At 44.7% G+C, this 11,689-nt stretch overlaps 2 protein-coding genes and 1 long non-coding RNA gene across 4 annotated transcripts; 1 reads left to right on the top strand and 2 right to left on the bottom strand.

Annotated features, from left to right (window-relative positions):
• Position 1: 1 nt before the first annotated feature.
• Positions 2-3,571, bottom strand: trpt1 (tRNA phosphotransferase 1). 2 transcript variants are annotated; one of them, XM_064326130.1, is made up of 8 exons: positions 3,553-3,571; positions 3,191-3,263; positions 3,009-3,090; positions 2,550-2,719; positions 2,163-2,340; positions 1,584-1,640; positions 1,365-1,475; positions 2-1,271 (listed from the first exon to the last, which is right to left on the bottom strand). In XM_064326130.1, the coding sequence occupies exons 2-8, from the start codon at positions 3,251-3,253 to the stop codon at positions 1,249-1,251; spliced, it is 684 nt and encodes a 227-aa protein (XP_064182200.1). In that variant the 5' UTR covers positions 3,254-3,263; positions 3,553-3,571; the 3' UTR covers positions 2-1,248. The 2 variants fall into 2 exon arrangements, with proteins under 2 accessions (XP_064182200.1, XP_064182198.1); XM_064326128.1 differs by lacking the exon at positions 3,553-3,571 and having other exon boundaries at positions 3,191-3,545.
• Positions 3,572-5,434: 1,863 nt separating this feature from the next.
• LOC135250130 (zinc finger and BTB domain-containing protein 3-like) lies at positions 5,435-8,894 on the top strand. The gene has a single exon (XM_064326125.1). The coding sequence runs from the start codon at positions 5,582-5,584 to the stop codon at positions 7,460-7,462; it is 1,881 nt and encodes a 626-aa protein (XP_064182195.1). The 5' UTR covers positions 5,435-5,581; the 3' UTR covers positions 7,463-8,894.
• A 250-nt stretch (positions 8,895-9,144) lies between these two features.
• LOC135250133 (uncharacterized) lies at positions 9,145-11,660 on the bottom strand. The gene is made up of 5 exons (XR_010328864.1): positions 11,520-11,660; positions 11,093-11,197; positions 10,351-10,500; positions 9,945-10,098; positions 9,145-9,369 (listed from the first exon to the last, which is right to left on the bottom strand). It is a non-coding gene; the product is annotated as an uncharacterized LOC135250133 (long non-coding RNA).
• Positions 11,661-11,689: the final 29 nt, after the last annotated feature.

Raw genomic sequence — 11,689 nt, 5'->3', positions numbered from 1 at the left:
GTTGAGATCACTTCATTTAATAACATTCATTTTATGTAGTTTTTATAACAGAAAAAGTTCAGATAACCAAGAATGTGCATCAACAGGCAGAATTACTTCTAACAGCCAATGGACCACCCCAGGTGTATTATCAACAAGTCAGAAACACTTGCTGTGCATCTGAGCAAGAGCAAGAATTTCTCATATTGCTATTGTGTGTCATCATAAATACCCTGTCAAAGGATGAGGCGAGAAAAAGCAGTGTGGCATGTGTTTAAAATATGCTGCTAGACATAGCCAAAATTAGGATTTCAGTTAATGAAGAGGGTATTTCATGCAACAGCAACTCTTCAAATGAATCCTACAGTTTATCTGTACCAGCTGTGCACTCTTTTGGCACAAAACCATCATAAATCAGCTGGTGGCTGGCAGTGTAACAAAGCACTGAATGGCTGCACGCATTTTCAGGGACGAGTGTGCTGGTGTGCAAACTTCGATGACAGGAGATGTTGCATCAATCGGATGGGCCAATAATTGTGACTGTTTATTCCAAATTTTGGGAAAAGAAGACCTAACATTTTCATAAATAACTACATAAATAAATAAAGCAGGGATTATGGATGATATTACACTATGTATTATATTCTCAAATGTAACAAAACACATGTTACTTGACTTAAGGTCAGCCCTATGATCAAAATTCTTGTATGCACATGGATAATTTATAAAGTCGTTTCATTGAAGGAATTATACATGCTTCATACAATATGAGCATGTTTGTATTTGTGCCATATATTTTATAAAGTACATATTTCCAAAATCCCCAAACCTGTTAAATAGAGGTATTTGGCTGAGGACGGCTATAAGTAAAAAGAACTGCAAGGAACGCCTGCAAAATACACTGGATTGTGGGTAATGGGTGCTCAGGATCCGTGGTTATTGTGCAGTTTGCACTTCAACAGTCACTGAGTAGAATTCTTGAGGCACAATACAAGTGCAAGCCTCTTTCTTAATGCTAGTCTGTGCAACTGAACAGGAAACCGCAGACGCCCTCAGCAGCAGCATGCACAGCCTAATATAGACAGGCAGCCTCGCACTCGCTTACGCCTCACCCTTTGTGAGCTGATGTCCTCAGCTCCCGCGTCATATAATTTTCCTTCTGCGCTATGAATTTTTGGAAGAAATCTGCCCGTTTTCATTTGCTGTTCTCACAAGCAAGTCCATACTGTGCAGGGGTAGTCGGGCGAGTTCTCAACCGTATCTGTTGTTCTATTCCAGTGGAAGTTCACATCCTGCAAACAGGAAGCAGTGCACTAGTTATCACTGATTCTGCAACGCTGCTGCAATTTTATCGTGTTCTTACAATTGATCAGTAGGAGCCTCACGTAATGGTTTCAGCTGGAGAGCGCGGGTAAAGTATTTGGGGGCCAGCGTGCCGTCTGAGTCTCCCGGGGTCAGCACCACCCTGTTCTCTGACCAGTAGAATGGAATCCCATCTACGAAAACACGTGCAGAGCAGAGACACATGCATAAGCAAGTATTAAAAATACAAAGTTAATAAATTATAAGAAGGTTGCCATAAAATAATTTCAGCGTGTCCTTACCAGTCAGTGCTTTGTGGAGATCTATGTAAATAACCAGGTCACAGTTCCTCCTCATGCCTGGACACAGTAACAGAAATTTCCACCACTCATTATCAAGAAAATGATCAATCAGATATGGGAGTGAATTTTCCTACTTCTATCAAAATCAATTTCACTGATGCTATATATGACTAAACAGCAACAAATCCACCTTAAATCTAGGTTAGCTCTCATATAAACCTTACAATCTATTTCTCTAGATTGCATTCTTTTTGCTGGCATGTTGGATTGTAGGAAAGGACATTGTAGTTCCATAGTAACCACTATCTCCCAAGAACTACAGAACACAATCTAACGTGATGAATCAAAGGCAGTTGTGCAATTCCACCTGCTCCACTAAAAGTGTACCTCACAGGGCCGCAAAAAGTCAATTTATTTCCAAAAGTCTGCCAAGTCAAAGTGATCTCTCACAGAGAAAACTGAGCTTAATATGGCAAATACCACTAAGCAGCTGGAGCAAAACTGAGCGTGACATCATTTAACAACCAACAGACCAAAAATAAAAACTTGCTACCCGACCGCTGTCTCTCTCCCACTAACCACTGATCACCCCTCCGTCACCAGGCAGCCCGGGCGCCAGGTGAATGTGCATGCGCTTCATTCTCCTCAGGCCCTGGGCGCGAATGGCCGGCCAGTGCTGGAGGTAGGAGCCGTGCACTGCTTCCCTCGGACAGTCTGGGTCATCGGGCCCAATCGCCCTCAGCTCCAGCTCCGCTACCTGCGACAGACGGGGAGAAGGACGGTGGCAAATTGTAAGGCTGGCAAAAAAAAAATTTAAGTGCTACAACTTAAAGCCACCCAGAAATGTACAACTAAGCATTGGAGGGAAATGTAGTGAAGAAAGCCATTGAGAAAGTCTGCAGATTATCTCCTGTTCAAATGAGCTGCAGAATGGGCCTGGGTGGTCAGTAATCCTGCCAAGCTCACCTGCACAGTGTGCCCTTGGTTGGCACGGATCTGCAGCCTCCCATCTTCGGGATGCGTGCACAGCTTGAATCGCTGCTTGTCATTGGTGGCCACCACTCTCTCTACATCTTCCAATGAGAAGGAGCCAAACTGAGGGTGCGACAGAAGATCTTCCACAAAGAGGAAGCCATCTGTAGATGAAAAATAAAGAAATGGGAATGTCTATAGAGCTCATTTACTTAGTTCAACTACGATGTCATTATTATGACTGATCTGACTCTGTGTAGGGAACACATTACATTATTGGCTCTCCTAACCCATTTGTGTAACTGTTTTCACTTGAGAAACTGAGATTAAGCATCTTTCTCAAGGATACAAAGGAATGTCAGAAATCCAGCCAAGTGAACCTTAAATTCAGAGTCCAGCCCATAAACTCTGCTTCACACCCTGATGAAACTGTCATGCCCAGAACCTCCTTACCTGAACTCATATCCAACCCCATTTGAGCAGCTCCGTGGCGCAGAACGAAGGACAGAGACTTAGACAGACGCATATCTCTGTCCTAAAGAGAACACAACAGAACAACAGTTACTATATCCCAAAAATTGCGCCTTTTAATGATTATAACTTTACAGCAAATGATTACATGACTCTCCTCTCACCTGGCCACCTCGATGACCATGTCTTCCCCTTCGTCCTCCTCTTCCTCTTTTCTCACTGTCCATTCTGTCCTCACTGCAGATAAAATAGTCAAGATTTCACCAATACGGATTTGAGGCCTAAATCAAAGTCTGTCATTGATATAGCTACAAACCAATATAATGGCATGGACTTATTGAGAACAGCGTAGATATAGGTTGAACGCTCCAGTTTAAACCAAAAAGACTTCAGTAGAAATAATGACAACGACGACTGAAACATAAAGCTACCAATCTACCGAAACCCACAACACGTTTCCCGTAAACAGCGACAAGAATACCAGACAAGGTTAGTGGATAGCCGAGAAAATCGAACGTTCACGCACGCTCAGGCGCAAATGATTTTTGAGAATCCATCCAATGATATCAGCGCCTAGCAAACAGTGGGCTGGAGTTAGACATTTTTTACTGAGTGCCGAGAAAATAGTACAAGCCAGGCGGACGGTATTTTCATTTTCAGGTGAGGGGTTGGACTTAATTAATGTTTATTTGCTTGCTTGTCTGGACAGCTATCTTGCTAAATGTTAACTAAATGTATTTTGCAGACACGTGTGTAGTTGTATGTATGAAAGTCCACTTAGTATGCTTATTAAAAACATGGTGCTTGCAGCCGACAAGTGAGGCCGTTGGAAAGAAAAAGGGCCGATTTGTTTGCTCAGCTAACGCTAACCCTATTTAGCAAGCTAGCTAGCTAGCAGACATTGGTTTATCATGCCTTTTCATGCGGTTGATGTAGCCCACTTGCTATAAACCTAATAGCAGCTATGTGTTTATTGTTTATATATTTGGCTATGGAATAGATTTGGCTTGATAACTTAGTTGGTTAAGGGCTAAACTTGCTAGCGATTGTCCCAGTTAATATCACTGACAGGGTCTCGGTTTATCTTTAACCTAAGGTTGGCTATTCAGAGATAAAGTTAATTGGCTATTTAGCTGCCAGTAATTTTGCTAGTTAGCAAGTAAAATACTAGTTTTCTAAAAATATTTTAAAAAGTGAACTAACACAATAGAGTACTAGATGACTGTTATCAAAATACAGAAAGCTAATGTTATAGAGTTATGATACCTAGTTAGCTTGCTAACTACATTCTACATGCATACATTCTTGCTAGCTAATTTTGACTGGCTAAAGAAGAACGCCTCACTATGACACTACTAACACACACTTGCGAGCTATCGATGTAATATTAGTTCAGTGTTCTGAAAGCAAATGTAAGGAGCAGATTGCTTAACATTAGCTATCTGAGTACGCTAAGGTAATGCATCTTCTGGTAATTTAGGAGCTGCAACTTGCCATTTCTCAGAAAATATTTAAACTCGTACGAAATAATCCCGTTTTTCTGAATGATGTTCTTCTCAGAAAAATAAGGCCATATGAAATTTTATTAAAGCAGATGTTTTTGTTTGTGTATAAGTTTTAGTAACGTCATATGTTCACAGAACGAAGACAACGTGTCTCTGTGGTTTGCTCAAGCGACGGACTGCTGCATGAGCACTGCATCATCTATTTTATAAATCATAGAGATTGAATACATCTGATGTGGATTAGTCCAGCTAGTGATGTTTAACAATGGAGACCTATGACTAGTAGAACTGTAGTTATTAAGGAATAATAGAATTTGGATGATTTCAATATCATAAAGAACCCTTATAATTCTCGCAGTGGAGCTGTAATTTTTCAGCAGCCGTATAAGAATTGATAAGCAAGGTTTAAGTTTATGTTGATTGAAGCATTGTATGGAAAAACTCTGAAGGCAGTATTTAAAGGATATGTTTTAGAAATCTGACCTTGAGTTTTTTAATGGCACGATGCTAATGCATACATTCCTGTTTATTGTTCACAGATTGATGTCCTTGTTCTTGGTGGTCTTCAGGGAGGAGGATGATGGAAGAAATAAGGCTTGGAATTTCCAGTGTTCCACCCTGCTCCAGTAAAGCTGGGCTTATTAAAAAGGAGCAAATGTGAAAGGCGGTTTGCGAAGTGATGGCTTTTAAACCTTTTTAAACCCTGTGATTGCTTTTAAATCTGCCCTATTCCTGCGAATAAGAGGGAGAATAGATCAAGAAGTTGCTCCTCCTGTCCAGAGTGCGCAGGAGGGCGAGCATACAACCCCTTCTTTCTTCATTTCTCCTCTCACCAATTACAGCAGCAACCCAACTCTCCTACTTTTTGTCCCATTCAGCCTTCTGACACAAAACTTTTATTCTTTTTCCCATTTCCTTTATTTTACTGTCTGCACCAACCGTCTCTTTTCCTTCTCATACCTCCGCCGATCCAGCTTAGCACTTCGCTCTGTTCTCCCAGCTCTTTTCACCTCCACTTGTCTGTCCACGTCCCACCCGTCTCCCGTGGCGATGGAGTTCCCCCGGCACAGCCAGCGGCTCCTAGCCAGCCTCCGTACCCAGCGCCTGCAGGGCTTCCTGTGCGACTGCACCGTCCAGGTGGGCTCCACCCGCTTCCTGGCCCACCGCGCCGTCCTGGCCTCCTGCTCGCCGTTCTTCCACATGTTCTACTCGGAGCAGCCGCTGGGCAAGAGGGAAACGGTGACGATCAACGGGGACATTGTGACCCCCCTGGCCTTCGGGCTGCTCCTGGACTTCATGTACGAGGGCACGCTGAAGCTGGCCGCCCAGCCGCCGCCCGAGGACGTGCTGGCCGCCGCCAGCTTCCTGCACATGAACGACATCGTCAAGGTGTGCAAGAAGAGGCTGCAGGGCCGGGGCCTGGCGGAGGCGGACAGCACCAAGGCGGAGGAGGGGTGTGTGACAGTGGGGGCTGCGGGCGGGGTTGGTGGGCTGCCCGTGAGGCTGGGGGAGGAGGAAGGGGGGGATCGGGTTGAGAAACCATCAAGGACCGCAAAATCCGCGCCGGTGTCGGCAGCCCAGTACTCTCACCACAGCCAGTTAATATGTCTCAGGTCTGAGAAGAAAGTGTTAGAAACGGGGGAACCTCCCAATCCCAGCCTCAATGACCCAGACAAATTAAGTGGCCCTTCAAGTCCAGACGTTGCTGATACGACACAGCCTGGCATGGATTCTCTTCCTGCAGGAGATCTGGGAGTGTCTGGGAGGGTGGGATCGCAGCCTGGCTCCGCTTGTGTAGGAATACCGTCCAGGCCTGGAAGCCAAGGAGAGTCTCTGCTTGCTAGTCCTTGCAGCTCCACTGAAATTTACTCCAGCAATCATCCCTCTTCATCCTCCTCCCTCCTTCCGCATTCATTCCCAAACTCGGAAGTACAAACCAACGCGTCCACCGATCTCACGGTCACAATTGTAAACGACGGCAGTGGTATCAGTCCAGAGCAGGCTGGTGTGTTAGCTTCTGATGAGGATTCACCAGTGTTGGAGCAAAGGACTGGTCTGCCAGCCCAGGAGACGCCGCCCATCCTGGGTCCCGATTCGCCACCGACACCACGGCCAAACACTCCTTTCTCCCTGGCTGCCCCCCTCAACTCTCACATCCAGGCTCAGAGTGAGGGGCGGGAACTGGGCGGAGAACGAGCGGAAAAGCATCCGAGAGCGGACACGGAGCCTCACGTTTTGATGGTGGAATTCAGAGACGGGAGAGAAGATGAGGAGGATGGGGTGAAGGTGAAGGTGGAGGCCATCGTCATTTCCGACGAGGAGCTGGACGACATGGAAGGGATGTTGGTCGGGGAAAGGGTACGACGGAGAGGCACCGAAGGAGAGAAAGGGGATGAGTTCGACGACGATCACCAGGACGGTGACTTGAGCAATCATCATTTCCTGCCCCACCACCCCCTCCTACACCTCTCTCATCACCACGAGGCCCTCACCTTCCCCCTCTCCCCCCAGGGCCCAGCCACCTCTGACTCCTCACCTTTCCCCTCCACCCTCTTCTCGTCCGGGCACCACCAGCACCCCTCCCAGTCGTCCGATCCGCAGGCGATGTACTTCCAGGACTTCCAGGATTCCCTGGGCACCTACGTGGAGGACGTGCCCACCTGTGCCACGTGTGGGAAGACCTTCTCCTGCACCTACACCCTGCGGCGCCACGCCATCGTGCACACGCGCGAGCGCCCTTTCGAGTGCCGCTACTGCTATCGCAGCTACACCCAGTCCGGCGACCTTTACCGCCACATACGCAAAGCCCACGACCATAGCCTGCCTGCAAAGCGCAGCAAAGTGGACAGTGAGCTGCACCCGCAGCTAGCCCCACAGCTAGCCCCACAACCGCCCCTACAGCCACCGACACAGCCACCCGCACAGCCATAGGAAAAGTGCTGTGAGGGGTGACATGACTAGATGGACAGGAAGGAAGCAAGGAAGCCAGACACTTGAAATGTTGTGATGTGTAAATGCAACATAGCATTCATTTTAGGTACTAAAATGTGTTTTATCTTTACAAACTAAAATATTTCTGTTGGGGAGGGGGGGAATAAGTATTTCAGTACTGCTTTGGAGCAGGTATTGGGACTTCAGTCACAAGGATCATGTTGGTAACAATACAAAGTGTGACTAATCTTGAATTGGGGTATATTTCACAAGAAATGCAACATGCAAACTAACTATGAGCTAATGAGCTAAATAGGTGCAATGATTTTGTCTCTGCGCTTCTGGAGGAGAGACAAAATTATTCCTAAATGAATCTCAATTTCATTCTACGGATGCATCTTACAAAATGCATGCATTGAGCTTGCCAGCAATAAACCGAATTACCCCAAACTGACAATTATAAAGTAATGTAATTTTCAGCAACAATGGTTCATATCTATACAAAATTTCCATACAAGAAAAATGTAATATTTGTTCATTACATGAAGTTCTGACATAGTCATTAGAACAAGTAAAGAAATTATGATGAGATAATTTAGAGTAGCTATAAGGGGAAATATTCATTCTCTTATTTGGAATGGTTGAAGGGACTCAAACTCTGATACTTGCAGAGAAATCTTTTTTTAATCTAAGGGCCTATTTGCAAGTATAGCGGTAATGAGAAGTCCATTGACCATTCTAGTTTTTGTTTCTGCTGTGCACCTGTGACGAGGTGTTTCTTCAGGTGTGCATTTTTTCATATTTATTTTTTTTAAGCAAACGTTTTAAGTGTGGAAGCTGAATCATTGGAGCCTAAAACTTTTAAGTCCAAGACTCAACTGAGGATAAACTTGGGACTGCGTTTACTGTGCCAAAATGAATTCCACTATGCATGCAGTTACTGATTAATTCCACATATAGAAAAAGAAAGGGAAAGAAACCGATCTGGCTACAAGCTATTTTATTTCTCTTCTTCCTGCAAACGCCACAAATGCCAGTTACAAAGGGAAGGTAGATTTGTAGTAATTTGAGAATTTGTTGCACATTTGTTTGTAAATTCTACGCACAAGCCTCGTGACACGTTTTCAAAAATGATTTGCTATCTGAGTGAAAATGGTCGCATACTTTCATGAAACAAGCCCCAGTTTGGACTGATGCACAGTACTGTGACATCATTTGCAGACTTGTTAAATATTTCTGTCATTTGCATTTGTACATGATGCATATATCTGTAAAGGTTCTCAAGTGGGAGGCTTTAATGGAGCCTGAACAGGTGTGATGTTCTTTGCTGTTAAAACAGGTGTGTATAGTACTTTTATCTTACATGTTTATACTGATTTTTCTATTTTGGTTTTCATCAATGAAAATACAGTAATAAGTATGAAAAGTGTTATCAGTTTGTCTTCATTCATTGCCATTTAAAAGGCATTTTGTCCTGATGGTATGACTCATGACTAACAGGCAGCCGTATGAACATTCGACTTTGCATGGTACTGCGCACTGCAGGTCATTTTACATGGATACGTGCTGTTGCACTGAAGTATTAAAATTAGAAGAAGTCCCTTTATTTGCTGCATTTTGTGCAGTTTTCTCTACATCCTTTACACTTCAGCGCAGCCAAAAAGAAAGAAACGCACACAAAATGAAATTCTAAACATCAATGCTTTTTATTCTTCATACCAAAACGGTTCATTTTCAGATGAAACCGTGTTATGCAGCATAATCCATTCATTCAGAATATACAGTGCAGTTGTCCTCTGGAGATCCAGTGCGGGTGGGAGAAGGTTCTCTGAAATGCTACTGTAGGGTGTTGCAGTCATGGGGTCTGGCAGTCGATGCAAAGCATCCTCTCGTAGCGCTCATCATAACTGACACAGGGAAGAGAAGCGGAAGAGCGGTCAGTGTGAAATTACTGGTTTTCACTGGACAATTACATTTGAGTCTGACGCTAATGGCAGTGAGCAGAGCCGCCAGTTGCATTCCGGAATACCCATTAAACTGAACTCTGGTTCATCAAGGGTGCAACATTTTCTTCTACTGAATGGCTTCATTAAAACTGGTGTATACTGTAAATTCTAGAATTAATGTGGAATGTAAACAGAGTTGGACTCCAAAAAGGCAGCTGTGCCACTACCTCTTACCAACAGCCAAAATACTGTTGCTACATAGGTATCGTGTACTCCCCACCAACCTGCAAGTTATGCACTGTTGCGGTTGTTGTATTAGCCTTCAAAGTCCCCAAATGCCACAGCTTGGAGGCTGAGAATTTCCAGCTGCTACTTATGGCATTGCTGCGCAGTACTTTCTGTTTAATACACCACCAGTAGGGCAGCTACTGCAACCACAGCTGCATTGATAAGCTCAACAATGCTGTGCCTGGAAATTGTCATTGGCAATCACAACTGCAGCCTCTACCCCAGCCCATCCGTGCCAGTCTCCATACTTGGGCAGGCAGCAGGTGAAACAGTAAGTCCGCAGGCAGAGAGAGCACTGGCGTTGGCACTGCGCGCAGACCGCCTTCTCACATCTTCCACAGGGGGAGCCACTGAGCAAAGGGCACTCGCACAACGGACAGACTGGGGGGCATGGTGCGCTTTCTGGGAACAGGGAAATGGAGTAGAGGGGGACAGTGAGTGTTCTTGTGTAATATCCTATCTGAGATGCACAAAGATTTGCCTTCACCATACCTCTATTAATACCTTGACTCCACCTATGAGGTTAAAAGCATAGCACGATCATACGACCACAATGCATGACCAATTCTTGTGTGCAACTGATTGCTCTAGGCGCATAATAGTAACCAGTTCACATAGATTCTGACATATCAGTGTCATCTCTCCCTTACTCACCTGTCTTGCGTGGGCTCCTCAGTAATTCCCCCCTGGGTCCTAGTCGCATCTGCCCCCCCTTTGCCGCACCCCGCTGAGATGGGGCAGCAGAAGGGCCTGGAGAGAGTGGCAACGAACAAGCGCCAGAGAAGAGTAGAGCTCTGGTGTGTTCTGTGAGACAAGGAAAGGACTGCATTCTGTTCCTTCATTTTCATAGCAAAAGCCATTCAGTAGACGATATCTGCAGTCTAACATTTTACTTTCTTTAACCCTTTCTCTGTAATGTGGGTTTCGCTGGAGCAATAGGCAAGCATGCAATAATAAAGTTGCTTTGGGGCTTAGTTTAATTTGCACCAATCAAAACTCTTCTGTGAGCTGCATGAAAAATGTAATCTTAATGACATACTTTTTAGAAGGATTGAAGGTAAATGACTGACTGCAACCTCGGTGTGTACCATCCCATAAGGATTTGTCTGAATGAACACATGGATTTCCAGTGTTACACTTCCCAAGGCCTATAGTTCGGTTGGCTAAACCTTGCTCCTCAACACTTTTGTACAGGTGACAGATGAAGGTGAGTTGAAAGGAAAGAACACAAAGTTGGACAGGAAGAAAGAAGGCAGTAGACAGAATATGCGTGTAGCATAATTAATAAATTTTGCGGAATCGTTCGCCAAAATAAGAATTCATTGCCATGCCGAATGTTAATTTCCCACAAGATTTCTGCGTCGGAGAAAGAGGTTGTGGGAGGCTTCGCACTCACCATACACTACTTTTTTTTCTGCTTCCCCGCCAACTGCCTCCTCCCTCACACACGTCTTCCTCTGAGGGGTACCGTCTGTCCAGGGACAACCCCTTTTGGACATTTCTGAACCATTGTCAATACAAAAACAAAAATCCTCTCAAAAATTGTTAATGGGACATAATGCACTAATCACTAGCTATAACATGTGATAAATACCTGTGTGTTGCACGTAATGTATTTCTGATCTTCTTGTATTTAGAATGTGATTTGTATGTGATTTTTTGGTTTAAACGGCGTGTTCACTAATGTGTGGAGTGTAGCCGATGGCTGCATCAGAAATACAGAAGTATAGGACGCATGAATTTCACAGTCAGGAGGCCAAATACTACACGAGCATTAATGAATCGCATGACTTAAGTGTCTGTCCGTTTCCCCCGTGACTTACTAGCTGCAGATCGTACTATCCTGTCTCATCCCATCGGTTTCATATTCAGGCGAATTACGATTATCAGGTAAGTATTCCAGTTGAAAAAACGTATGGTAGGAAAAAAACCACGGAACTGAAGTTCAGTTCAGTGGAAAAAACACAAGAGAACCAAACTAAACGCCAGCATG

Source organism: Anguilla rostrata, chromosome 3 (genome assembly GCF_018555375.3).
Source record: "Anguilla rostrata isolate EN2019 chromosome 3, ASM1855537v3, whole genome shotgun sequence".
NCBI classification, from domain to species: domain Eukaryota; kingdom Metazoa; phylum Chordata; class Actinopteri; order Anguilliformes; family Anguillidae; genus Anguilla; species Anguilla rostrata.
Note: the sequence above shows the minus strand (reverse complement) of the source record. Positions and strands in the feature narration are given on the sequence as shown.